Below are 27,866 nucleotides of genomic sequence, written 5' to 3'. Positions count from 1 at the left end.
TACAAGAAATTATTGTACTCACAAGACCAAAACAGAGAACACAGACCCTCCCCCCAACTCCTTGCAATGTTCACTTGAACTAAAATACCAGTACGTGCCAGGCTGCTTTTCTGTCAGTTAGCAGGCAGAAACGTACAGAAAACTTAGGAAGAGGTGGAGGAGCCTGACATTAAGCAAATCTCCAAAAGCTACTTAGGTTGATACATACTGTTGAGACAAAGAAAATACTGGAGTTTTACATAGACCCCAGCTGGATACACACAACTTAAGTATTTTCAAAGTGCTTGTTCCCAAATCGTGTTCCTGCATCAAGGCTGCCTGCAGAGCTGTTCATTTTCTGTGTCTTGTGATGGACAAACAGCTTGTGTTCAGCTGCCTTTAGCAGATCACTCCTAAAATGAAACACTCCACAAAGATCTGCCTCTCGTATGCGTGTCACTCACTTCGCGTGCTTTATGATAGAGACACAAATGAACCATGGAGACAAGTCTGGGACACAAGCATCTAGATTGGATGAAAATCTGAAGAAGAACATGCTGTACTCCAAGAAACCACCCAAACCATGGAACATTTGCAGCTGAATGTTTTTAAATACTCTCAGAGATTCCTTAACATTTAAAGTAGTGGAAAGTTTCTCATCACGTCATTCCCAACTACAGGGAAGAGCCTGAGTGTGATTGTTCAAAAACATTAAACACTGTCCCAACTCTGCACTTTTGTCAGAGTTGGCAGGAATTTATTGATTTCAACCAGACTGATGTTGAGAATTTTAGAACAAAAAAATCCCACCATGAAGTACGAACTCTTGAGAGAGCACTATACGATGTCCTCGACAGAGCAATTCTTCCAATAACAGTCTCAATTAAATATGCGCCACGCCAAGCAAAATAACAGCATTTCAAATCTATCATCCTCCACTGCAGATAAGGTGAACACCTCATCAGACAATGCAAGTTAGCCAAGACAAGGTCTGGCCCAGAAATGTCGCTCAGACCCAGCACTCCTCCGATTTCCCGGACTACACTGAATGCACAGCATCTATCAAGAGCCCACGGAAACACAGCAGAGACACAGCCTGCAACAGACCCGTTAGTCACGGGTGTATGGGAAGGCTTAGCACCATGGTGTGACCTTAATTTTTAGTCTCCAAAGTGACTTAGGTGATAGCTAGCATGTGAACAAACGTCATCTTTTTGTGATAAAAACTTTTAGATAAAAAACAATACAATACCATCTGAACGCATCAGTAATTTATATTTGTCCTGTTTCTACTCACAAACTCTTGTAAGCAATTGAGATTAGGAGATACAAATCCATGTATTTAATCAATACAAACAACCTTTGTCATGTAGCAAGTCACAAAGGTTTGAACACGGATTTAAATACAAATGCCATAGTTCAGAAGCACTACTGGAGGTAGAGTTCAATGTCCAACAAGGCATTTCTACCCTACTTTTATGCTTCAAGTAGAACGTAACCTCCCTGTGACATTTATTACATTAGTAACCCATAACACTAAGCATGTTTTTTTCAGGAGTCTGCAATCTGTTTTCTTCTAAATCAGCCTTTCTAATACAGCCTCATTTTCCCCTGCTCTACCCATGCTATGTGCAAGCATTTTAACCAAAAAAAAGAGCACCTACCTACTCACTCTACAATGTCAGAATCAGAGGGAATTAGCAGAGTAACTCCAGTTGCGAGACCTGCACTTCTGTTCCAGACACCCCCTTTTGGAAGCGCAGTACCAGTGCCTCTTAACAGTCTGATGTTTAAAGTTTCATATGGAAAGAAGTGTGTAAAGCTGGGATCCAAAGTCTCTCTGGAGTGTACTCAGTTTGGCTGCCTTAATCTTCCACTAATTGTCACTATCACCCAGACCATTAGTTAAGAACTTCTATTGACTATAAAAAATGCAGACAGAATTCTCGGGCACGAAGCTGAAGAAAAGAATGTAAGTGAGACACATAAATTACTTTACTAAAAAGTTCATCCTGGAAATGTGGTATCATTTTACAAAGCTAAATCTTTATCTATGCTTTTAAATACCACAATAGGGTGCTCAGTGTTAGGACATAAAAATTTAGGGCCTGGCCTGTGATGCTTTAAGAACTTAACTCCCACAAAAGCAGAGATGCTGAGCTCTCCATCCACGGTTCTTGGAGGAGTACAAACACCTTTCTGTGACCTCCACAGGATCTGCTCAAGACCACAACGTGTTAACATCTGTAAGACCAGGACATAAATATTTGAAGGACTACGTTAATACGATGTGTATATCTTCTTAATATTCCTTAAACAGAGACAGCATTTTCTGTTTTTATAGGCAGGAAGTCTGGGACATTCCTATACTCGCTGTCAATATCTAATTCCTAGCAAATGTCTACTACTTTTGCCAAATTTCTCTTTTTTGAGACAGAATGAGCTACCAGAAGTGGGAAATTTTCTCCTTTGTTGCCTTCTTCCTTCAAGGCGCAGTGTGAAATGGTTCATTCAAAATAATAGCATTAGTCAAACAAGATTATGCAAAATTGTTTTCTATCGTATCCTTTCCAGAGACAGGAGGCTGAGGAAATTTTAACATTTCTGCTTCAAGGAATCTTCAATGCAAGGGAGGTGAGACTTTTTCAGTACCTGGAGCAGCCTTGGTCAGTCACCCAGCGAAGCCAAGCAGCGCTCAGCATCAGCCCCCCAGCAGATCGATGGCAGGAACACGAGTGATGTTGGGCAGCGTGGGCGCTGCGGCACCGCCTGGCCTGCCAGTACCGTAAGGACTCGCTGTCCAGCAGCTCTGCCATTTAATTACTGGTGTTTTAGCTGAGAACAGCATGTGATGAAGAACAGCATGGAACGAAATGTGCTTACATTGTTGTAAGAGACCCTGCTCAATCTTTTTAATGTAAAGAAAGCAAAGCCAAAAAAAAAAAAAAGTAAATACATAAATAGCAAAACCCAAGGTTGATTATCTTACCATGAACTTGAGAAGCTTTGTCCTCAGCACACAGCAAATGAGCTCCTGTAGTGCTTTTCACCCAGGGAAGAATACTGGCTGGAGGCACCACCGGCCAGGTTCAAGGCTGGTGAGAAAGCAGGAGAATGAATTTTGTGGAGGTAGAAGCTCATCAGGGAAGGACTCCACGCGAAAGAGGCTGGGAACCATTTCCAGTTAACAGCACTAGCAGCAAAGGGCATGAAATGCACTACGCTTAGAAGGGCCTCGAGCTCTGCAGAAAGCCCCACACGGGTCACTCCTAGGAGAGCAGGGACTTTGCACAGTGCCACAGGCCGAGCACATCCCAGCCGTGGCGGTGTGCCCCCTCGCTGCTTGTGCTGCACCCACAGAGGCAGCGGTGCGGGCTGGAAACCGCCACCCTGCCTGCAGCATCCCCGCAGCACACGGGGAAACTTGGGACACTGCCCCAGGGACGACCTTCCCAGCAGCGATACCGGCTGCCAGACGAGCTGGAAAGGCATCTCCTGCCTGCAGAGCACAGCCTGCAGCTACAGCTGACCGCTGGGGGTGCAGCTGGGGAGAGGCGACTGGCCAAAAAGCTGCTCCTGGGTGCACACCCGCAGATGAAGCGCGGGCAGCTCCACGTGGACCTGCCCTGGCCACACGCCCGTGGGAGGCAGGGATGTGTTCTGGCAGGACACCGCAGGGCTCCCGATCTGCCAATGACTTCATTCACTGCTGGCACTCCTTTTTCCCTTTTAACGCGGTCATTTCTCAACAGTGGACCTCCTTCGTTTAAGCAAGCGATAGATTAAATTCCTTCTGAAATGAATAGAAGGCTTGTAATGAGATAATATATTAGACCAAAAATTACAAGCCTTTTCATGAAATGTTTACAGCCTTTAACCACTGATTAAATAGCTTGATTATTCCCATATTGCAAGCTTGGCGAAGGGAATATTGACCAAACAAGCTTCTGGTGTGGCAGAGACAGAGAAGGGGCTGTACTGCTGGCTAAGCTACTGCTGCAGCCCATTCCTGTGATTGATCCCACGTTGTCTAAATGGTGTAATTAAGCTTTCAATTAATGGGGCAGAATGGAAAGTTAGACTTTGTGAATGCTAATTATTTGCTTCCTTGCAGTGCCTGTCAGGGAATGCTGCTGCCCTACACCGGCCTTGGCTGCAGCAACCTTTGCCTCACAGCAGGAAGCAAGCAGGACCGCTGGAGGTTAGAGGCGTGATGCTGACAGGGGATATTCTGCCTCCCCGTCACTTCGTGGAGCACTCTGACCTGGGCAGGTGGAGTACTGCAAGCAACCAGAAGAATCCCCGGTGGGCAGCCATACACAGCCTGGTCCGAAGCAGGCAGCGTCGGGGCCGTTTTGCACAATGAGGCACCTTATAGAGGAGATGGCATCGCAAAGCAAGATGTTTTATGGCTGCTTTTACAAAATCCAATTTAAACTGCAATTCATCTTTTGTGGCAGTTTACAGATCGATGGGCGACATTTCGAACTGACACCGCACGACACCTGTGCACTCCAGCCCCTTTCCTCTTCTCTGCGTTTCCGTGCCGCCCTTGACCTGTGGGCAGCAGCACATGTTGCAGGGGTGAAAGCTGCACGGCTGGCAGCACAGACACATGGCAGGGGACGCAGACGGGGCCAGAGGCAGGGGCTGTGCTCCCCGCTCGGGTGCACTCACTGCTCCCCAAGGGAGAGGTCCGGCACAGCTCCACCTCAGCCAGGCTTGATTTTGACTTCACAGTGGGTAGAGTATCAAAGTGGCGTTAAGAAGGGAATGCTTAGTCAGCCTCAAAATGTTTGTTTGCTATATTTTATGAGCATTTATAAAGCACTTGGTGATTCAAAGACAGTCCAGTCTGATTCAGAGGTGCTATTTTTTTCTTCCTGCCATTCACTAAAAGCCTCCAGTTTAACGATAATTCCCACCACCACTTCCTTGGCAAGCAGATTGCGCCAGCGCAGGTGGAGCAGTGCAGAGAGTTTTGGTCAGTGCATTTCAAGCCCAAAGACATCAGGGGAGCGCCTTTCATTAGTCGCAGCATTCACTGCCCACGTGTCAAAAGATCCCTTCTCCCCCTCGGCAGAGGTTACACTGGCAGGTAGCACCACGCTGAGCTGCATTCAGCTCCATTTCACTGCTATTTATCCACGCCACAGGTCCAAGAATATCTGGTCATTTCACACAGAAATGCCTCGAAAGCATAAATGAAATCCTTTCTTCCTTTATGTAACTGTTCGTCTCCTTCAGTGGGATTGGGCCAATGTAAATCAGTGGAAAAAATGTCACAGCTCTAAAGAGCTGCGTGGAAACTTCCATTGCAAAGCTGTTAGAGTTAGCGTCTGGAGCAGCCAGAAATAATATTTAAAGTTTCTCTTGAACTGTTATGAGATAGACACAGTGAGTAAAGTCACTCTGGGCATTTGGTAATAAACCAACGCTGACCTAGATGGGTCTGGCCAAAGGGCAGCGTGAAATGCCAGTGAGTGTGGAACAGACAGCTCGGGGACAGAGCCGGCAGCACACTAACCCGTCACAGCTCTGACTGCAGGGACGGGTGGGAATTCAAATAACAGACCAGCCAGCAATGAGCCCTTGCTGATTTTGGTCTTCTGCCGCAGCAGATGCTCATTGACGTTAGCGAGCCGTTGTCTGAGCACACACAGTTACCTCCCCTTAGACACTGACTCTGATCCAATGAAGGTTATGAAAATCACAAGGAATCTCACCAGCTCCAAGTTACTGCAGTACAACCACCATGGACCTGATAAGCTGCGTACAGAGCTAGACCCCTTGGTAGGACCTTTTTTCATCTTCAGTTGATCATCTCCAGCAGCTCATTGCTTTACCAGCTTTTTAAGAGCATAATTTTAGCTGCTTAGTTCCCAGCCTAGGTGCAATTCCTTTTTTTTTTTTCCCCCAAAAAAAGAACTGAACAAAAATAATTTAGCTACTTATAGAAAAACAAGGATTACTGCATGCTTTTGAGAAACAGTACTAGCAGAAAGACCTCACAGTTAGCATCCAAACACCAGGAAAGGCAGAGCTAAGACCCTTCGTTTCTCAGCATGAGCTTACTTAACTTTCCAGTACTAAATTTCTTTCGGTGATTTCCCAGGAACTGTTACATGTCTCTGTGTGCACATAACGCTCAGTGCTCTGTATTCAACCCCAGCAAGAGCTGCGATTAAGGTAACAGACAGTAGCCACCAAATAGGAAAAAACATTTTGCATGCTCATGCAGAGGAAAAATGGGCAAAATAAATAAATAAAATATGAAGATAAAAACATCTGTATGTTAATTGAAGCGTTTCTCAGTTGACATTTCAGCTTTCCTGCATAGATTTAGCCTTTTTCAGCTGAAGGACTTGGCACGAGCACAGTTTGGATACAAATTACTCCTTGCCTCTGGTCCCATGCATCTGTTGATTAGCCACTGAAATGCTCATCCCTGGGACTTTCTCCTTTTGCTGAAGATCGTGCTTCAGCACCCACACTGCCTTGAAACTGCAGCAGAGCTCGTGGCAGAGCAGAGCTCACCTACCTCAGTCTCATGGTAGCCTAAATACGGAGTTCCAGAGGAAGAAAATGTCCCAAATGCTGTATCGGATTAACGTACCAGAAGGGGAGACCTTTATTTCCTGTTCCACTTCCAAAGTCTCGCCTTCTTGGGCAGTCCAAAACTTTTGCAGTTGGGTGTTGACCGTGTCTGAGCAGCGCTTCTGCGTACTGAAGGACCTTCCCCAACTTCATTCACACACCTGGAAAGAGATGGAGCAGAAGTCGTGAAATTCATTCAAGGCAATTTCAGTGTTTACAAGACCAGTAAAGGAACAGCAGCCACGCACGGCCTCAAGCGGGGGCTGCTGCAGAACAAGCAGCCCAGACACCTTTGCCCTCCCCTGCCCCGCAGCAGGAAGGAGGTGGCCGTGAGGCCACTTCCCACATGAATAAGTCATCAATCCCCAACCTGCTGCTGCTCCATCACATGTTTGATTATTTTCCCACCATTGATTACTACGAAGTGCAAGACAGTGACTATCTTTTCACCGGGCTCTTACCCCCTGAAGCACTCTCTGACTTTAATTAGGAACACAATTTTCCCCACGAAGAGCACAGCTCATTATGCCTGGAGTTCCCCGAGGACATGAATCTCTCGTGCCCCTCCTGACAGCCCACGCTGCCAGCAGCAGGGATTTGTCCCCGGCAAGCCCGCTAGTTAGCAAACACCAGCGGTTCCCAGCGCTTCCAGCATCGTCTCGCCAAGATGCTGATGAGTCTCCAGCAGCTACTGAAGAGATGTTTCCCTGAATCCCAGCTTTGCTTACTGTGCCTCAGCAAAGGCTCTTGCTGCTCCTAATGCAGCTGTATATGTCATCTACAATGCATTTATCTCTGCATTTTACTGGGTTAACTGCTGCTCATCAAATAAAGGGGTTGTAAAATAGCTAGAACATGAGAACTACGAGCAGGCAGTTTTGGCTCCCAGTCAACTTAGCCTTTCTCTGCCCAGATTTATATATCAGCAGTGAAACTGAACAGGGGGAAAAAGAGCAATTTATAACCAGAGCACCTGGAGAAAAAACAGCTCAGGCCACTTTGTGGTACTTGCAGTGAACAAGCGAGCTGCTTTGGGGATGATAAATAAATGTCAGTCACTCAGCCTGCACAGAAAACTTCCTGCACATGGTAGATCTACGAGTCCAGGACTGCTTCCAGGTGCCGATTCAATGGGAATTAAATGTGCAATTATGGGGGACAATATCTATTTGGAGAATTTGCAGAAGGAGTTCAGGCACAAAGAGCGGGGGTGCCCCAGGCACGGGGAGCGCAGCAGGAGGAGAGGAGAAACCCCTCGGCAGGGCTGGGAGCCAAGCACCACTGCCAGCACCTGCGCAAAGCCTCTCAAACCCTGCACAAGCAGGCATCACATGCACGGGTCATTTATTTCCCCTTCCCCCCTCCCCTCTTTTCCCCAACCAATGCTGTCTGGGTCGTTGAGATGATCTTACAACTAATTTGGGGCTAATAAAAACTGTTTCTGAGTGAATTCATGGCATGCTAAAAAGAACCAAGCCCAGAAAACCCACTTTTTTTTTTTTCTAAATACTTCTTCAGTGAGTACCCTAAATGCCAGCTCTAAATTATACCAGGGTCACTGCCAGTGCCAGAGTCCACAGAAACAAGGACAAGATGGGTGGCTTCAACCAGTCCATCCGCTCCAGCTTTGGAGGAGAAGAATTATGACCAACATCTGGGAAAATTTCTGCATTGCCTTCTGCCACAGAGCTCCTCGTGCTGCTGCTGGGCCCCCAGGGGTCCAGCCGAGGCAGCCTGGTGGAGGAGGGCTGCTTGCACCTGGAGAATGCTCAGCCTGGTGCACCCTACGGTCAGATCTCGCAGCCACAAGCAGGAATCTCCCATTGGAAAAGTAAGGCCATCATCCAGGACCAGTCCCCAGGATGTGACATCTTTTATAATCAAATGGATTCGGCTTTCATATCTGCAATAAAATATAAACAGCTCGTGTTTCAGACAGCTTGGCCTTTCACTGTGGCTAATTTGCACATTTTTATTTTGAATGAAATGGTGTCTGGCCATTCTCCCTGGATCAGTAATGAGATTTTCCGCCCACCAGACATCCTGCACTCAGTGGCTGACACATTTTCTAGATTGCATAATTTGTTGTCATTAATCAGCCTCACCATTGAAGCTTCTCTTCCCATGCATCAGCTCACTGACAGCAGTCAGGAACTGAGAAATGCAGGTGAATAACTGCAAAACAGACTAAAAGCCAAACTACTGGAGCCTAGCAAACAATATTGCCTACTGCCCTGCGCTGAAAGAGAACAGCAACGGGAGTGATTCTGGTTTTTCTACTCCTACTATTTCATTTTGAGTAAAGCACAGTTCTCTGGCAAACATCTAACAGGATAAAAGAGATGACAGGAGGTAAGCACTAAAGGAAAATGAAGAAAAGTCTAGATTAAGTTAACACTGAGGAAATGGGAGAAGATGGAGTCCTTGCACAGGGTGGATTTAGCACTGTGCAGATCTCTGCAGGCGGCAGCTTACATCCCATGGCCCTTCCTTGGTGCAGGAGGGCGCTGAGAGCCACGCTGCCCGTCATCAGCTGAGGATTTCCAGCTTCCACCAAGGGGCCCTCGCTGCTGCCCCAGCCCCGAATCACCGCCCTCACCCACTGCCATCCCCCTGCTGGCGTCTGCAAGGCCTCACTGGAAGCTTTTTTTTTTTCCTTCCTAAAGAAAAATGCTATTTGAGGTAATCAAAGCTCCAAGAAGCAGACTCTAAATCTGATAGTGCTTTGTGCAGAGACTGAATGTTGCAATTTGAAAACATTTTCTCAATTATCTTCAATCTTCTAATCCCCCTGAAAATGTCACTCCCATAAAATTATATTTAGTTTTTATCCAGACAATTTGGGAATTACTCTACAGCTTTCACTAAAAAATTACAAGACTTAGAATTCTAAAAAAGTCAAACCTTCAAGTTTGCCTGTATTTGTCAGCTAATATAGTAAAAACAATTTAAAAGTCTGATGAGGAAGCAACTTGGAAAATATCCCAAGATATAATGGGGACAAAAAAAAAAAAATCACACAGAAATCTGTAGAGTAGAAATAGATTATAAAGTTTATAAAGATTTTAAATTTTTTTAAAATTATAAAGATTATATATATATATATAAAGATTACAAAGTAGAGTAGAAATAGATTATAAACTGAAGGTTGGATGTAAGATCTAAGGACCTATCTACTTCCAAAGGAGAAAGAATTTTTACGGCATTAGCCCTGGATTCTCAAGGTGTAAATTTCCACCTCCAGTTTTGCTACAGCTTTGGTAACTCTCTCCAAATGCTGCACTCTTGCTATGACTCCAGTCTCCCTCTGTACAGAGAACACCACTTGGCCAAACCACTGGTGTGCCGCAAAGCTAAACTCCAAGCAGACCCGTCTTAACTTCATGGAGCAATAGCAGTCCTCAAGCCTCCAAGATCCAAACTTCTTTATGAAACCACATTGCATAGGAAAAGCTTTACATTAAACTACCGAGGTGCTGCCTTGTTCTGAGGACCAGTATCCCCAGGGATCGATATTCAAAGACAGTAGGTGTAATTCCATGACATTTATGCAGAAATTTACCTCCACTCATGCTTTCTCAAAGTCATCTGCTCCCTAAAACAGACATCCAAGGAGGAGATCCTGCAAAGCCCCCGGCTTCCATCACCACGCACAGCTACACCAGCAGGCGTCTGACGCGGCCGGGGCCAGCCCATCGCGGAGCTGCAGCTCCCTCACGCACCGCAGGCCCGGCTGGGCTGCTCCTCATGGGGGGAGAGCAAGGCTGACAACAGCCAGGATTCTCTGCAACATCTGGTTCTGGTTTTCTCCCTCCATCTGGCCAACAAAGCCACGAGGGCCCGCAGCTCGGCTCCAGAGCTGCACGTCCTGTCAAGAACATGTCGGGGCTATGGGCAGCCTGCGGGCCTGCCCCATACTGAAGGCGCCGGGGGGTTGGGACGGCCAGACCCACAGCTCGGTGAGCTGAGCCCTGCAGGAGGACACAACGCTCAGCAGTTAAAGCCCATGCTTTGCGACCCTTCTGCCATCGGCACGTGAACTGCACTCATCTAAACAAAGGTCTGGCCCAGAACGACCACAATTGTGGCATCTGCTCTGGGAAACAAGGAGGAAAACCAGAGAGATGCATGTTCACAACCAGCACAGCAGTCAGTCCCCTCCACCCCACGGCACCCAGGAGGGCAGTGGCAGCACTTGGGCAGGAGGGGCACAAGCACCACAGAGCCCGGCACCCTCCTCATCCTCATCCTCCTCCTGCCCCTCCACCAGCCTGAATGAAGTCACGTCTCACGGCCATTTAGCTGGCAGTTCTTTAAATTACTTCCTTGCACTTTCCAGAAGGCAAATGAGCTGTAGCGGAGCTTTCTGGGTGCTCGCCAGTACACATCCCTGAACTAAACCAACGCAATCCGCAGCTACATCATCTCCCCCTGGCCACCCCACGCCCCTGAGGCGGCCGGTGAAGGCCCACTGCCCCGGCACCCCACTCAGAGCACAGCCACAGCAGGGCCACAAGCACCTCAGGGCCCAGAAGCAGCCACTACGGCAGGGAAAGCCCCGCTGGACCCAGTAACACCAGACCCAGCATCTCCCCCACGGGGAACAGCGCCTTGCAGCTCAGTGGGGTGCCTGCACCCCGGCACAGCACTACCATGCCCACACAGCACAGCCCTGCCCGCTGCTTGCCCACAGGCCGTGCTCTGGGAAACATGTGTTGTCCTGGGTAGGCTGATGTTGGTATGAAGGAAAGCAGCCTCGCAGCCCTGCCAGCCCACCTCAGGCAGCAGCAGGGCTTGCCTTCGTTCCTGTCACCTCCTCGCAGAAGTGCAGGCTGGGCAGCAGAGTGCATTAATCAGGTCAGTTCAGCGCTATTTGTAAACAAAGCAAGCTAATGGACTGTTGAATGTGAGATTTGTCCCCAAAAGACCTACAAACAACCTATAACTTCTTACAGGAAACAGCCATTTATGTAATTCCTGTGAACTTGTGTCACCGCGCTGCGGGAGGAGGGGGTGCATTAGTCATGCACTAGCAGATGTTTTGACTTATGTAAGGCTTTAAAAATAAATAAATAAATAAAATTTTACCTAAAAAAAAAAGACTACGTCTCACCCTGGAGGCTCCCCGAGTGACGCCTGCCCTGGGTTATTTCAGTTATCACGGAGCCTTGGGACTGTGGAGGAAACGGCTGGCGTGGGGCTCTGCTCTGTCACAGCTGTGTCACATCTCAGCGTGCGTGGCCTCGAGACAGCTCACACCTCGTCAGGTCTCATCCCAAGCCAGCTCACACCCCAGTGCAAAACGCTCAGAGAAACCCCAAGACAGCGCCTCTCCCCTCCTGACAGCCTGCTGCTGCCCCAAAAGCTGAGCACTGTTTGCAAGCCCCAGTGCCTGTAAGCCACAGAGCAAACGCAGCGCTGCTGATCCCGTTAGCTCCGCTCCCGCTGTGGCTTCCCTCATACCCTGCTGCTCCCAAGGCCTGGTGTCCCCACAAATTTAGCAGCCAGGTGGGTGCCCGGGTCAGATTTAGCAGTCACATGGGCGCCTGGCCTTTGGATGCTGACCACCTGCATTATTTAAAGGTCTGAAATAAGTTTTACTCCAGTGCTGGTGCTTCAATTCTAGGACACAAACTCCATGGCTTCAGTGGCCACTCCATAGCTTAAGCACTCCGAGCATGGGGCTCAGATTTCTGGGGAGGGAGGAGGTGTCTTTATGGCAGGCAGCAATGCTGTTTTACCTCCAACAGCTACCCTTACCTCAATGTGTGTTTAAATACTTCTGCAAATCCCATATCCTGTGCTTCGCTCCCAGTAAAAACTCAGAGCAGAAAGCTTGGACAGCTGCTGTCTTCCAGCTGGGTACCCAGTGAAGCGATTCCGCGTGCCATCAGCGCTGACGAGTCTTTCAGCCCTAGCCGCAATCATAAACACGCTCCCAAATCCACAGCTCTGCAGTATTTACAGAAGATGGATAACGCTGCAATCCCTAAAGCCTGCTAAAAACTGGTTTCCAATGTCTCCACAGAGAGTGAGCCTGTAGGGGTGTGTTAACAATCTTTTTTCTTTTTTTTTTTTTTCCCTCTTTTCTCATTTTAACCAAAGTGGGGAAAACTCTTACTTCTCCCTTGCAGCGGGGTGCACCCTGCAGTGCCCAGCTGAGGAGCAGATGAGTTCCCTGATGGAGCAGGGAAGCTCCGACCCAGCGGCCAGGCAGGCTGGAGGGCAGAGGGAAAGGAGGCAGCCTGGGGAGATGCCGTTCTGGTCACGCACCAGAGCGGGAGGGAGACGTTTGAAGAAAAATAAAGCAATTAAAACTCAAAAAAGAACGCGCTGAAACCCAGCACAAACCACAGCGGCGCGAGCTGGTGCCAGGTTTTCCCCACACCGAGTAGCTGTCTCCAGGCAAACCCAGGGCAGTTTGCTATCTGAAGAGCACACTGCCAGTTTCAAGAGTCGATCTCATCCATCAGCTCCTTTCCCCTCTCCGCAGTGGGGTGAACGTGGGACCCCGTGGAATGTCCCCAGGCCGCATGGCACAGAGGACAGCCTCAGCCTCCACCCCGCGATGCCGAGGACTGCTGGGGGCCGCAGTGCTGCAAACAAAGCATGCTGCATGTGGAAGGATCAGGGAGAAACAGGCGAGTCCCCACCACGAGTGATGGGGGTGCAAGTGACACAGATCCCTGCCGACACCCAGCAAGCTGCCTGGCAGCAAAGCCGGGCAGTGTGGGCAGGACACAGCACACCCCACCACGTCCCACCGCCCCGCAGGGGCTGTGCAGCCACTGAGCGTGAACGCCCCCGGCACCGCGCTGCCCTGCGTGCAGCAGCCACCCCCAGCAGCACCCACAGAGCTGTCCTGGGGCCACCCGGGCTCACGGCTGCGTCACCAGCAAGGCCACGTGGGGGGCAGGATGGGGTGCGTGGCCCTGTGCCATGAGCTCACTGCAGGCTCTGGACGTGGCACGGCACATTGCTCCGTTTTTGCTCTAAACATAGATGGAAACTCTTTATCTCATTTGCTAAAAGCACTTCGATGTCTTTAAACAGGAGGAAGAAAAATTAAAAATATTACTAATTTGGCTTATTTAATTCAGTCAGCAAGACTGAAAGCACTTGCTGCACTCTGAGTCCAGGTTCAAAGCATTAATCACTCTAATTTCCGCCAACATTTCTTCTCCATTTCACTTCTGTGTCATCTTTTCATTCATTATCTATGAGCATTACCACTGACAGGCTGCCCTTAGGTGCACCTTTAAAGCACATGCAGCGAATGATCATTGGCTCCACCTAAATATTGAATGATTGGATCCACCTAAATAAAAGCCAAATTACCCTCAGAGCATTTCTCAGCAATTAATTATCCAAAAGATCACTGGAGGAGGCCAAGGTTTCGTTCCAGTGCTTCAGCGCGGTCTCGTGGTGTAGCAGCGAAGGGAGGTGTGGTGCTGCTGAGGCTCCCCCCCTGCGAGCAGCGGCCGTGTCCGTGCCACGGGGATGTGACAGGGATGTCACCGGGATGTCCTGCAGGGAGCAGCAGCCCTGGCAGCACGGCCACTGTGGACGTTTGCTGCCTTGCACCCCGGCAGCCACGGCACCGCCCCATCCATGCAGACCCCATTCATCCTCCTGCACACAATGTGCATACTGAACCAGAAGAGGCTTCCTCCTCTGCAGCTCCTGCCTCCAGAGCTTTCCTGACCCTGGCTGCTGCAGCTCACCCTTCCTTCACAGCTCTGTTTCTGCCCCATCACTTTCAGCTTGCAAGTCTTGATCATACTAACGCCTGCAGGCCTGAGTCACCGCGCATGGCCCTGGACAAGCTGCCTCCCTCTGCTTTGGTGCCCGTAGGCTCTTTGGGCCCAGAGTAATCTCTTGTGATTATACACATTGCAGTAACGGGAGCCACGGAATGGGGCTGCAACATGACGCAGATAAAAACGCCCATCTTTCAAAACCAGTTTTAATTCATTTGTGAAGTGCTTTGAAAACTTTATCTGAAGCCTTGCCTCTCTCAGATAAAAGTGTCACCAGCTTCAGTCAAGAGACAGACTGAAGGATTTGTTCCCAAAAATACCATGAGTTCTTCCTTAATGGTCCCCAGGGATTCAACCAACTTCAAGTCTTGAAATGCCATCTGAAAGCGATGCTCTGGTTTGCAGGTGATCGCCTCCCACCCAGACAAACGCCCTTCCCTGTGCCTCCAGCACCCTTTCTGCTTTGTGAACTGCTGGGGGAGAAAAGAAGAAGGCAAACAAGCTCAGCAACAGCACACCTGCAGGAACAGCTCTGCTCCAGGGTCCACTTTCTTCTGCTCAGCACAGTCAGGAAGCCAGGCGGTCACAGCACAGCCCATGCAGGCACTGCTGGCCGGGGACACGGTGATGCTGTGGTTTGGGGCACCAGGCTCCTGCCCCCCACTGCAGGCACAGCCCCACACAGCCCCTCCAGGAGGCTCGGTTCCTTTCCCCACACACCCACACCTGCACATGGCCCTTTTCCAGACAGGACAGGAGCTGCCCTTGCTCGAGATGGAAGGCTGTGGGCTTGCACCACGCTCTGGAGGAGAGAGCAAAAACACGCGGGGTGCTGCCTGGCCTGGCGTTACGTCCTGCTGCTTGGGCAGCTGCTCCCACCACCCAACGCACTGCACAGAGCCGTCCTTTCTTCTGCTTTCACTCCCCTGTTTTGGCTTCATGTCCCACTGCAGAGCCCAACAGCCCACAGCACTTACACCAAGCCCCTGCTCGCCCCTCCCCAGCCCTCCCTTAACAACTTCCCTTCAAGAGCAGCAGCAGCTCTCTGCCCAGGAGTGCTGATGGATTTCAGGTGTCTCAGAAGGCCAGCCCAGGAGACGGCCCTGCCCTGGGTCCTGCTGGAGGCTGTGTTTTGGGAGCAGGATCTGGATCCGTGCTGGCTCCCTGCATGGCACTGCCAGCACCACCACAGCGCCCAGCCCGCGCCCGCTGCCACGGCCCCTCTGCTTCTCTCGGGGGGAGCATCCCGGGGAAGGGAGGGGGCCGCCAGCCACGTCCCCGTACTTCCCCTGACCTCAGCCACCGATCTTCAATAAATCTTGACCGGGGCTAATTTAATCTCCAGCCCGAGGCCGCGCTGCCACCTGCTGGGCGCGGGGCCGGCAGCGCGGGGCTGGGCAGGGGCTGGCAGCGGCGGTGCCCGAGCTCAACCCCCAGGGATTTGGGGCCCGGAGCCGTGGGACGGGCAGCGCAGGGCCTCGGCTGTGTCCGTGCTGGGGGCAGCAGCCCCGCGGCCAGAGGCCCACCGCCCGCGGCCCCTCACAGCGCCCCGGGTGCCCACCCGCACCAGCGGCTGCAGGGCTCGGGAGCAAGTCCTGCTGTCCCCCTGTGCCCCTCCGGGGATAATTACTGCGCACGTAATCGGCTTTCGGAAGGAAAGCAAGCCCCACTCCTCCAGTGCTTCGCTGCCAAAGCAATTCTCTCCATTTCAAGAGCAGTACTAATCTCGTACTCCTACACGAGCGAGCGCTAATGCGCTAAACTGCTTAGAGGGGCTTACGGAGTGAAGGGTTTGGGGAAAAGTAGGAGCAGTGCCAGGCAGTCCAGTCACAATCCCCCCAAAATACACCAGGGCGAGCAGGGGGAGGCACGGCTGATGCTGAGGGTGCAGCAGGGTTGTGCTGCGCGGCTGCCCCAAGCACAAAGCTGCTCACAGGGGCAGGGGCAGCGGGGGGGCTCCCCATGCTCAGGGGGATGTCAGCGTCTGCGCCCAGCGCCCAGAGGCTGCTCGGGGCTCAGGCTTGAGCAGGACACGTTCTGCTGCACCATGGTCTTCAGCCTAAACTGCCATCGGTTCAGCGCCTTTTAATTAACAGGTTTATTTCATTGATCTTTCTCCATTTCTTTCCTTTCCCATCCCAGCCACACGAGCGTGGCAGGTTTTCGAGCCAGCCCGCACCAGCTCCGGGTCTCGGGGGTGTGTGGCAGTGCCGGGGGGAGCGGGGGCTGGAGGTGAGCACCCAGGGCTGAGCTTGGCCTCACAGCATCCCCGGGGCCTCCCCTTCTCGCACCCCAAATCCTGCAGGGAATGTCAAGGCAAAGATTGGGTCAAGTAACAGGGAGTGTGCCCTTTTTTTTTTCTTCTTCTTTTTTTCCAAAATGCATTTTAAATAAAGAAATGAGAGCTCAGGAATGCAGGGTACATCTATACTGCTGAAAATCAGCAGAGGTCCTCCCACATCCATGGGAATGTGTGAATTTACACCCACGTGGAGTTTGCGGTGTTTTGTTTTGTTTTTTTTTTAATTGGCCTACATCTCCTTCCCCGTGTATTTTCACCATATGTCCAGAGCTGAAAGGCAAGCGTCCATCTGTGCTCTCAGCGGTTCATCTAAACAAGCACCCCACCGCCAGGTACATCACTGTCACCCCCAGCGGGCCTGCCTGCAGGACGGGCAGGGGAAGCAGCCGGGTGGCCACGGGGCCCCTGCCCAGCCCCAAGGCCAAGCTCCAAGCACAGGGCCGGGGAGGAGACGCAGAGCTCGGCAGAGCCACCAGCACCAGGCGGGGACACGCCAAGGAGGGACGGGGACACGGCGCCAGCCACACGCGGCTTCCCGGGACGGCAGCGAGGCGGTGAACACTCTGAAACCACAACGGGTGTTTTTGAGAAAAGTTAAGCAGTTTTATTCAACAGGATGAGTCCACATCCGACCAGTGGCTCCATCTACATGGCATCATCAGCATACAGGACAGAGGACCCCATCAGACACTCTAGCTGAACGGCATCTCACCATACGTTACAGAGACAACACCCACGGGGAGGACGACGACCGGTAGGGAGGGCAGCCAACCAGCAGGGTCCTAAGGTTTCCTGGCACAACCAAAAAACCCCTCAGACTACGCAACCCAGCCACTCAGCAGCAGATCAGACTCGGGACACCTAGTGCCGCGCCGTGAAAACCACAACACTGCTCGCTCAGTAACAGCCCAGGAGTTACAGAAGGGAGCTGTCGGGTGTACCTCAGCCCAAGGAAGGAACACGCGCTGCCATCACCGCCCGGGACCGAGGTGTGCGCTGCTCGCCGAAGCCAGGCAGAGAGGAGAGGGGCCGGGGCACGACGGCCCTGCAGCGGCACCGGGGCCGAGCGCGGAGCTGCCTCGGGAGCAGCTCGGCGGGGGCAGCCGCAGTCCCGGGGGACCCCGGGGACCCCCAGGAGGGTGGCACCGGCTCTGCACAGCAGAGAAACGACTCCGTGAGCTGCCCTCCTCTTCCTCCTCGGGGCTTGCCCGGCGTCCCCTAACCGCTGCCAGGCTGCAAATTTTCACAGCTTGAGTGAACAGCTCTAGGAACTCTTAAAGCCTACAGTCTTTGAGCCTTTAAAGAGGTATCAAGGATCAGGATAAAGTCACTCATAAAACGTGAGTGGGTTCCAGTTATGATACTCCTACAATGTGTTTAAATTTTGTGCCAAGTTACAGAAAAATACATTTTTTTCCCCTTAAATTTACAGTAGTTAAAACTACAATTGGAATACCGTATTAAAAAGGGGTAGTTTATTCTTCAACAAAATGTCTTGGTTTTTCTTTTCTTTAAAAAAAATTTAAAAGGATTTTAAAAGCAATCACCCACAGCACAACATAACTGTACAAAGGAAATCATGATGTGTACAGCTCCAAGTACATTAATTCCAAGCATTTGTTCTGGTGCTCAAAAAGGCACTTAAAGATAAGAAAACAATTGTATTAAAAACCCACAACAAAACAAAACAAAGGAAAACAAAAGGCAATAATTTAATAGAAAAACACTGGAATTTGTACCGTATCCTTAAAAGAAGGGAAGAAAAAAACAAACAATAAACATGGTTTTGCTATCAAGTCATCTTTGAAAGTATATAAAAAAACAGACGACTGGCAAAGTGAATGTTCTCCAAGAACTAAATGGAAAAAAGAAAAAAAAAAAAAAAAAAGAAGTTACTGGCAACGAATACACAACTCTCGTGCCAAGTGGGTTTCTTCCCTCCCCTAAGAGCCCATTTGCTGGTTCATTGCTAGAACAGACTGCGTGAACATCTGCTGCCCATAATGACAGAGGCGTTGACCTCGGGGTTAGTCTAAGTTTAGGAAAGGGGGGGAAAAACTATGAAGAAAAATAAACATCAATATGAACTAATTGTGGTAATTACAAATGTCAACTATGTTAATAGACAAGTACGTAAACACCATTTCCCCTTATAGCATTATACTGAGGAACAATGACAGAACCACTACATACAGTACTTTTTCCCCCACACTGTACACCGAAAGGTTAGGTTTCTGTTTTTTTATTTCTTTAACATTACTTTTTACATTGATCTATCTACTAAGTGCAAAGATTTGGTGAGTGGCATTGGCTTTCATCTAATCTTACCCTATATTTTGTACAGCTTACATTTTAACAGTTACTTTCCAGCATTGAAGCGAGTACAGCGATACAGAAAGGGACCGGACCAGGCGAGGGGCGGCCGGAGAGGCAGGCGTGGCAGGGACACATGCTCGTGCACCGCACACGGACAGCAGCAGCCTCCTGCCCGCGCCCAGGGCGGCCGTGGCTGAGAGCACAGCCCAGCATCGCCCGCGGGCTCGGAGAGAGAGGAGAGGAGGTTGACGGGAGAAAAAAAGCGGTGGACGGGGGCAGATGGCCGCTGGGTGAGGCAGGAGGGCTTGCGGAGGGACAGACAGGAGCCGGATACTGGGAGGAGGGCGTGGACGTGAAGGAGCTGTTAGCGCAGATTTCTGTGCAGCTGAGACTCACGATGGCCTGTTTCACGCTGGGGTTGTGTGTGATCACGTGGAAGGGACCAAATTAAAGCACGGGTCGTTGCGTGGAAATCTGTACAAGAAGAAAGAAAACTGCAGGAGAAGCACAGTGTCTTGATTTCAGCATTACAGAGAGACTTGGTTATCAGACGAAATACCATGCAATCCCCAGCTCTTTCTGCATATTTTTTTTTTTTTTTTTTTCTCTGGGTTAAATGCTTAGAGGAAAAACAAAATGTAAATTATTTTGCATAAACTCAAACTGTTGTATTATATAGTACAGTACAGAAAGTGCAAAATATCGCCCCATCAGATCGGTTACGCATCTGATATGGTCAAATATGGCTCATGCTTTTCATGCAAGAAGACGCAATCTGAATCAAGACCCTCATGTACTGCTGTGCAACTTTAAATAAAGGAACGTTACTGTACCAAAGCCTCCTTGCCTGTTTAGTCCCATTTGTTGAGATATTCGTGAGTTAAAAAACAAAACAAAAAAAAAGTGTATGGGGAGAGTGAAATGAAGCATCTCAGACCTGTATAAGTTACTCTATGCTTTACCACAGCTTTGTCACCAGTCCTTGTTCATTTTGAAGTCTTCAAGAACATTGGAGTTCAGAGGCCCCCGCTCGCCCCCCAGCGCTGCTCCTCGCCCTGCAGAGCCTGGGGAGCGCCCGGTGCTGCTGGCCGGGCCCTCAGCTGCGCACGAAGGAGTCTCAGGACTCGGCTGGAGACGACATCCTGCCGGCCTGATGGACACTGCTGGCACTTCTGCATTTTCAACTCTTCTCCATAGGCCAAGTAGTGAATAAAACCCATTGTATCATCCTTTTTTTTTTAAATGCCAAGAGGTGCAGGATGTAACCCCAGGATTGGCCTTGTATTGCTCGACACACAGTTGCGATGTATTTCCACGCACGCACACGCAAATAGCCTGGGAGGAGGGAGGGGGGAGAGAGAAAAAAAAAACAAAACACAACCCAGCATCTCTAGCGAGGACGTTTCAGAGCCAGTTTCTGAGGTAAATCTACTTTTTTATAAAAAGTCACCCAGTTCTGTACACTTTTGTAATATATACTTCTACATAGGATGTGTATTCTCCAGTGACAACACGGAGACCCGCCGTCTCCTGCCGCAGGGCTGCAAGCGTGGGAGGTGTCTCCACATGGTGGGGGTGCGCACACACTCGTGCACACTCACACACACACACGCACACGTCTGTAGCACGTGCCATCAGCCGGGCCGAGGCGAGGCGCTCGCTGCCCCCGCGGGGTTTGCTCGTGGGCCCGGTCCGAGCTGCGGGGTGGCCGCGCGAGGCCGGGCGGAGGCGCCGCCCCCGCTGCCCGCCTACATGGTGCCCGATTTATCCGCAGAGCTGCTGGGGAAGAGCTTCTCGGTGGGGGTGACGGCGGGGCTGCCCACCCCCGAGCTGCTGCTGCTGCTGGAGCGGTGCTGCACCACCGGGCGCACCGGCCGCATGGGCGGGGGCCGCAGCTGCGCCCCGGCCAGCCGGGCGGACAGGGCTGGCTTGAAGGTGGTCATCATCTCGGTGGTGGAGCTGCTGCTGCGCCGCATGGCCGCATCGGGGTCTCGGATCAGGATGGTGTGGAGGGGGCTGGCGGGCTCCGAGTTGGTGGCGCCCAGCGGGGGGTTCTTCATGGGCTCCAGCGTGTCCAGCACCACGTCGGGAGCCTGCTTGGCCGTGTTCTGCCGCTCCAGCTCCCGCAGCTCGTTCAGCGCCGTGCTCATGGTCTTCTCGATGTCCTGCAAGCACCACCGAGAAAGGGAGGTCAGCACCGCGGCCCACCCCGCAGAGATGCCCCCATCCTAGTGTCTGCGTGGCTGGGGGGGCTGACCGAGGATGGGGTCTCTCAGGCCTCTGGGCAGAGCAGGAGCTTGTGAAGAAGATTCGGAGCCCAAACTGGCAGCAGAAAGGCTCCCACTGACTGAAGTTGATGGGAGTTTGGTCACCAGCTCCAGGAGGAGCAAACCCTGTGTGCTGTGAGTGCTGCTGTGGCACCAGCCCCCACACCCTGCCCACCGGGCCCTGCAGGAACCAGCCCCCCCCGAGGGGCACCTCCCAAACCACCGGGGCCGTGCTCCTGGGGCGCAGCATCCCTGGGTCTGCCCAAAGAGATCCGCCACAAAGGGAGCCCAGTTCAATGAAAAATGAAAAATTTCAATGAAAAATGAAAAATGTCAATTTAAAGCAAATTGGGTAAATTGCCTACAACTGTAGTGCTGATCTTTTCGTTCAGAAATAAAGAGGCCCTAATTTGCCTTCACCTATTTCAGCCTCAGCCGAATTAAGGCCACTTTAAGTCAGAGCCCATCTGCAAAGTGATTGAAGTCAACTGAATCAATCATTTAAAAAGTAACCCCAAGTCAACTCTGCTCACTGTCCTTGTGTAGACAAGCCCTTCATGTTTCTAATGGATACAGCATACTCGGTAAGCCTCAGGTAATGTTCAGTAGAAGGAAATTAATTATCAAGTTAGCTCCAATTAATTATATTAAACTGTGCAGAAAATGAGTGGAAATAAACTCCCAGAGCCAAGCCCTAGGACTACCAAGCTCAGCGGTCCTACAGACTTCAAGGTAAATATTTATTTACATCAGCTGAGCGGGAATGCTTCCCACAGCTCTAAAACAAACACAAACAAAACCAAGAAGTGAACAAAACGGGGCATTCGCCCGTTCCTCCGGAGGCACCCGCTGCCCTACAGCTGGAAATGGGCCCCAGGCAGTCAGCAGCACGGGCACCGCTGCAGGGCAGGAGGCCGCTGCTGTCCGCCGAGCCCCAGGGACCGGTGCTCACAGTTACCCTGCCCCAGCCCTGCCGTGGTGCCCCCGCCCAAACCCCCGCTTGGGATGGGCACTGGGCTACAACCAGAACTTTGTGATTTTGTTTGCACCAAGTGTAAGCTGTTGATGAACAGAGAAGCTGGGCAGCGTGCTGCAGAGCAAGCGAACAAGGAGCATGACTGGTGGCAAAGCAGACAGGACAGTGAAAGTTCTTTCTTTCTGCAATCATCATTAATTATCCCACTGAAAACAGCTGATTCTACACATAACAACCTGCCAAACCCCACACGAGCTCCTGCCGTGTGCTGGGCAGTGGTGTCCCCAGCAGCTGCCCTTCTCCACGTGGCCGTCACCGGCTGTCCCACCACCGTCACCCCTGGCTGAGCGCGGCACGAAGCCAAGGCCTGGGAGATGCTGGAACCAGGGACTGTGCCCACCCCCCGACACCGAGACACTGCAGAGTCCTGCGCTCTGCTCCGTGCAGGGACCACGCTCCCACATGTTAATAGGTTTAGTGTGGCCTGGCTGAGGGCCCCAGCGAGCAGTGAGCAGAGGAGGCCTGCAGGCTATGCCGAGGTAACATGCATGGAACAAGCACCGGGGAACTGATGGCGAATGATGGTGATGAACAGCTGGGGGAACCCTACTGAGGTCCTGGCTCCCAACAGCCAGTAATGAACCTGAATGTTTTCCTCCATGCACTGAGCGCCTACCAAATTCTGATTTGACAGATCTGATTTTCCCCTTTGTGAAGTGCCTGAAGGAGATAATGCACTTCCCTCCCTGGGGGAGCCAGGGGCTGCCAGCGGTGGATCGAACATTGCTGTCTATCGTCTCGAAGCAACAAGGTTCGTGGGAAGAGGCAGTATCTCTTACTGGACACACCAGTACAGCTGGAAAAGCAGGAAGGCTGTTGGCTGCTCGTTTTTGTCTTTAAACCACCACAGCTGCAACAGCAGCACCACTCTGAAGTGCTCTGCGATGAGAGGGGCTCTGCAGCGTTCACCCAGTGAGTTTTGTTTTACCTCTTGGTCCCTGGGCACCGAGAGCCACTTCACAACCCTCTTACCTCAGCAAGCGCTTCTGCTTCTAGAGATTTCTGATCTCCGAGACTACTGTGTCTAGTCGATCCACAGGTCGATCTCAGCGGGTGGCCATCAGACAAGGCCTTCCTGTCTGGGAAATTGATGCTCCCTGCACTGCCGAATGTCGCCATTCTGCGCTTTTCGGGGCTCTCAATCCTGCCTCTGTTTAGAGGTATTTTGTGGGGGCTGCTAGGGCAGGCAGCTGCTCGAGGAGGAGTGTCTATGCCAGGACCCATCCCTCGGGGCGGGCTGTGGGTGTCCCCCCCGCTTCGACGGCGAGGGATAGCTGCGCCGTCAGACCTCAATCTCACTCTGCAAAGAATTCATCACAAGACTAGGTCACCGTCCGTCAGACAGAAGCATCTGGTTGCATGCTGCAAGACAATCTCTCAGCTCTGAAAAGGCAGATCAAACCGAACTCAAGCCCTTCAGCTCCAGAAGACTAAAGCAAGAGGTGAGACAGACATTTTAGCCAGTGCCAAGAAAGAGACAGCATCGACAGCATTGTACCTTTTTAGTTGTTAAGATCTACATTAGCAATCCACACGAAAACCCCTTCCATGCTCACATTATTCCACAGAACATAGTGGAGCTTTCCCTTCTGTCTGGCCTGCACCACACACTGACTTGTCCCTGCACGTGACCGTGACCACCTCTCTCTGTGTTCGCAGGAGAAAGAGAGTTTCCCTACCGGCCCATGACTCCGCCAAAGCCGTAGTCCACGATATGATCTGTCGGCGACTGGATGTCGTTCTTTGAGGAGGCTTTGTCATCCAGCAGAGGCCCGCTGCTCGCCTCGCTGTCTGCCTTCTGGCTCAGGCTGTCGGAGAAAGCATCGTCCCTGGGGAAAAGGAGAACCCCCTCAGGCTGGTGTGTGCAAAGGATCCTGAAACCTGCCTAGAGGCAGAGCAAGTGGTGAACAACGCCAGGTACGTGCACAGGCTAAGACCAATATTACACCTGCATCGAGCCGCTTTGAGCAGTCAGTGACACACGGGGTCTAGGCACACCAAGTGCAGTATTTACTCTTTGTCTTTACCAGCTTGAACTACAAACAATCTACAGCCAATACGAGAACAGATACAGATTTCTCACTGAAGTCATTAAACTTGGGAAAATCTGGCCACCTGCTTAGGTAGCTAAAGACGGACCTTGGGTAGGTAGGAGATTTTGACATCCTGAGTCTACACACCGCCTTTACTCACATGTCTTGCACCACAATGTACTGGTGGGGTATGAGACCATCCACACCGTTGTGCCTCCCTTCCCACCAGTCTTCTGAGGCCCGATGGTACAGGAGGAGTGAGGCCCCCTTCTTAAAGGACAGCTCTCGTGGAGATCGTCCGATGTAGTCAAACTTTGCTATGGCTTCAATCTGCTCCACTTCTGCAAAGGAGAGAAGCACAAGCAGGAAAGTTCAGTACAACCATCACGAGGGCACAATAAATCCTGGAAACAGCCACCTCACCTGAGCAGCTCTAATCCTGCTGCCCCAGCTTTCCAAAAACACCCTATGTGGAGTACAAACCACCTTATTTTTAGACTGATCAATTCCTTTTGTTCTTCCAGCCTTAGAATTTCTCTCAAACTCACAGACTTCCAGCAGCCACAAAAAGCTGCAGACCAGATGGGGAGCAGCTGAAATTTCTCTGTGTGCATATGGCATCCTCGACTGCATTCATATTTTCTTCCAACAAAGTAATTTCTTTGGTTACAAAATCCCATTATCTTCCAGATTGGGAACTTGTCAAGCCGTGTCAGATACAGCAATCAAAGCCCCACTTACCTTCTCTTCAATTCCCTCCCTTATCCTGGAGACAGTTTGGCCTGAATTATTGATGAATAATGAATCCCCTTTTGGGGATCCCCACAGAAACGATGACACCAGCTCTGGCTGGGCAGCTGCTCAGCACCACAAACTCATTCACATCTGCAGACCCTTCCCAGCTCTCTACCTCACACTTTTTTTCTGATTTAAGCTCTACCAAATGCCAAAATTTTACAAATTTGCAGGATTTACAAATTGGGAGCTCAGGGCCTAAATTTCAAGAGGGCCGAGGCAGGACTTCTCTTTAGGAGCTCGGTGAGCACATGAGGAGCTCTGAGCCCCTGGCCCAGGGCGTCACAGCGGGAGCTGCTGGCGCACCCCAGCACGTGCCTGGTTTGCATTTAGCTGCCCACGGAGGGGCACAGCTCTTCTGCAGATCTGTTTCCATCTGGGAGCGCTGAACCCTAGAGAAACGGCTGCAGTGACTGACTGCGAGGCAGAAAGCATTTCTCTCTGGACGGGAAGGGGGAGATCTATGCTCACTTCCCATCCAAGGCTGAAGTAAGAAATCAGGCTCCACCACCCAGCCAGCTCTAACAGCTAGTAGAGATAGTCTAACTTCATTGTCTGAGGTACCCGATTGTTTTTAACCCTCATGGGGACTTAATGAGGCTGTGACACCTGCTAGACAGAGCAAATTAGCCCAGTTGCCTTAGATTTGCCATGCTCTCATTAAAAATAGGGAAGATTGATCTGTTACATCTGCCTCATTGCTGAACCATGGGCTCAGCGTCAGGATGCCCCCCTCCGCTCTGCTCAGCCACAAGGTCTGCAGAGGGGGAGCCATCGGAAAAGGACGTGGGAAGCACTGGGTCTGAACCATACCCTCTTCTCCGTCTGAGATCGGACAGGTTGCTTCAGCAGACAGGTTTTCCTCAGCTTAAAATACGAGTCTGCACCAATGCAAACCCCACAGTGCTCGGGACCGCCACCGCAGCACCAGTGCGGAATGCTCTCTTGAGGACACGTGGTGAAAGGCTTTCAGGGCCCTGATAAGATATTGAGTTTCACAGCAGGGAGGGTGCACGAGGTGAGGAGAAGGAGGAATATGGAAATTCACAAAATAAAGCTCCTCTTCTCCACACTTGCACTACAGTTAATCACCCAGAAACTCCAATCAGAGCTATTAATGTGACCACCCAGGCATAAAATTGGCTAAACAGCAGCTTGCTCTCCCCCCTTCATCTTCTCATCCTCACAGCTCCTGTTTGTTCCTAGCATGCAGAAGCGTGGAGGGCCTTTTTTTTTTGTGCCTTGAGCTGTCTGACTCCGTGTTAGCCAGCCAGCCCTCCTGCCACCCTGGTGAGCCTCAGGACAGCACCAAGATTTTGTCAAGGGCAGGGGGCGAGGGAACAGCAGGCACCAGGAGAGGCACACAGCGAGGTGTCCAGCTCCACGGCTCTCTTCCAAGCAGCAAGGCCCCACAATGAAAATGCTGCCACGTGGCTGCACGTTTGCTGTCCCTCCGCAGCACCAGCTCAGCTGCCCCCACCCTGTGCCGGAGCTGCAGGTGCCCCCAGGGCCCAGGCAGCCCCTCGCTTTCCTCTGCTTCGGGCACCGCGTTTTGTGACGAACGCACTTCTTGTCCGACACTGCCAGCGCTCCATTTCCATGCTCACCTTTGTGATCCACGTGAGCTTCCAAGCTTACCGAGAGCTATGAAGTGGCTCGTTTACACAGACGTGTGGGCAGGCACCAGCTTACAGGAAGCTGGGCAGGAGCCTTCTCCAGAGTGCTGTGGGACACCGACACACCCAGCCGCAAAGGAGCACAGCTGGGAGCAACCAGCTCACAGCAGGTCCTGCTCTGCCCTCCAGAGCCAGCTCCACAGGTCTGACACGAGCAAACATGCGCACACGGATACCAAAGGAAACAGAACTGACTGGGAACAAAACCAGGGTGCAGCAATCTGAGCACAGGTTCTTTCTGTTTGTGCCAGGAAGATGGCTGTGTGAAAGGGTATGATCCACGGCCTGACAAAGTCAGCAGACTCCCTCTCTTGAACAGACTCTACACAGGGCTGCTGAGCTGAAGTTCTGTTCCCACAAAGCATCCCAGGGCCTAGAGCAAGCAGAGTTGGTCCCCAGGCACAGGTAACACCCCTGGCTCTCCCCGGCTCTTCTGAGCCATTTCACATGGCCAGTCCTTACCTGCACATGGCATGTAAGGAAAGACAACGAGGAGAAGAGAAAAAATCATACATGGTATTAATGGCATCTCACAGAACAGCTGCACAAAGCCAGCCCCTGTATCCTCCCACAGAGTCAGACTGCAGGGAAGGTCCACGCACATCCTGTGACAAAAACCTGTAAGTAATGTTGGTGTGCATAACCAAGCCCACAGGCATCATCCCCCACTAACGCTGGGACGCCAGTCCAGTTTAATGCCATTAAGGGCACGGTGCTTCCCTGCATGCATAGCTCTTCCAACACGGACCCAGCTCTCTGCTGCTGCTGCCTGTGCTTACCGTCATCACTGGTGTGTGGCTCCGTGCCATTGTCATGGTCAACTTCATCAATTGTGCCTGGCTCGCTGTGGGGGCTGTCACTGAAATAAAATACACGGTGCTTTAAAGGAAAGAACGAGATTCTGTTCTCAATACAATTAGCAAAATTAAGTTGAGGGAAAATCTGGCCCCAAGTAGTTCTGCTTTTCATTTTTGTAGCACTGAGATACTCATTTTAAATCACAGCAGATCTCTGGACTTGCTTTGAGAACAGCAGACACTTGCACCACAACCTTCAGGCCCAGAACCTCATGTTCTGTTGCTTGTGCATCTTACTCATATTTGGC

At 51.2% G+C, this 27,866-nt stretch overlaps 1 protein-coding gene and 1 long non-coding RNA gene across 7 annotated transcripts in view; both read right to left on the bottom strand.

The window, feature by feature from the left end:
- LOC311442140 lies at positions 1–15,649 on the bottom strand. Of its 4 annotated transcripts, XR_014696463.1 has the most exons (4): positions 14,855–15,641; positions 6,596–6,737; positions 2,969–3,074; positions 1–2,223 (listed from the first exon to the last, which is right to left on the bottom strand). It is a non-coding gene; the product is annotated as an uncharacterized lncRNA (long non-coding RNA). The 4 variants fall into 4 exon arrangements; XR_014696464.1 differs by having other exon boundaries at positions 15–2,814; positions 2,969–6,737; positions 14,855–15,638; XR_014696465.1 differs by having other exon boundaries at positions 16–2,223; positions 2,969–6,737; positions 14,855–15,638.
- Positions 15,650–17,217: 1,568 nt separating this feature from the next.
- The window catches only part of SRGAP3 (SLIT-ROBO Rho GTPase activating protein 3), a 98,072-nt gene continuing 87,423 nt past the window's right edge, over positions 17,218–27,866 (bottom strand). For 2 of the 3 annotated variants that reach the window (XM_084530969.1, XM_084530970.1), the window contains exons 18-22: positions 27,541–27,620; positions 24,451–24,631; positions 23,937–24,086; positions 23,230–23,557; positions 17,218–21,119 (exon numbers count right to left, since the gene is read on the bottom strand). In XM_084530969.1, coding sequence (XP_084387095.1) covers positions 20,703–21,119; positions 23,230–23,557; positions 23,937–24,086; positions 24,451–24,631; positions 27,541–27,620 — 1,156 coding nt within the window. In that variant the 3' untranslated portion in view covers positions 17,218–20,702. The remainder of the gene's footprint in view (positions 21,120–23,229; positions 23,558–23,936; positions 24,087–24,450; positions 24,632–27,540; positions 27,621–27,866) is intronic. The other variant, XM_084530971.1, reaches the window with a different exon arrangement.

This window comes from Aythya ferina (genome assembly GCF_964211825.1).
Source record: "Aythya ferina genome assembly, chromosome: 10".
NCBI lineage: Eukaryota > Metazoa > Chordata > Aves > Anseriformes > Anatidae > Aythya > Aythya ferina.
The sequence above is the reverse complement of the archived record's forward strand: the minus strand, read 5'-3'. Positions and strand labels throughout refer to the sequence as shown.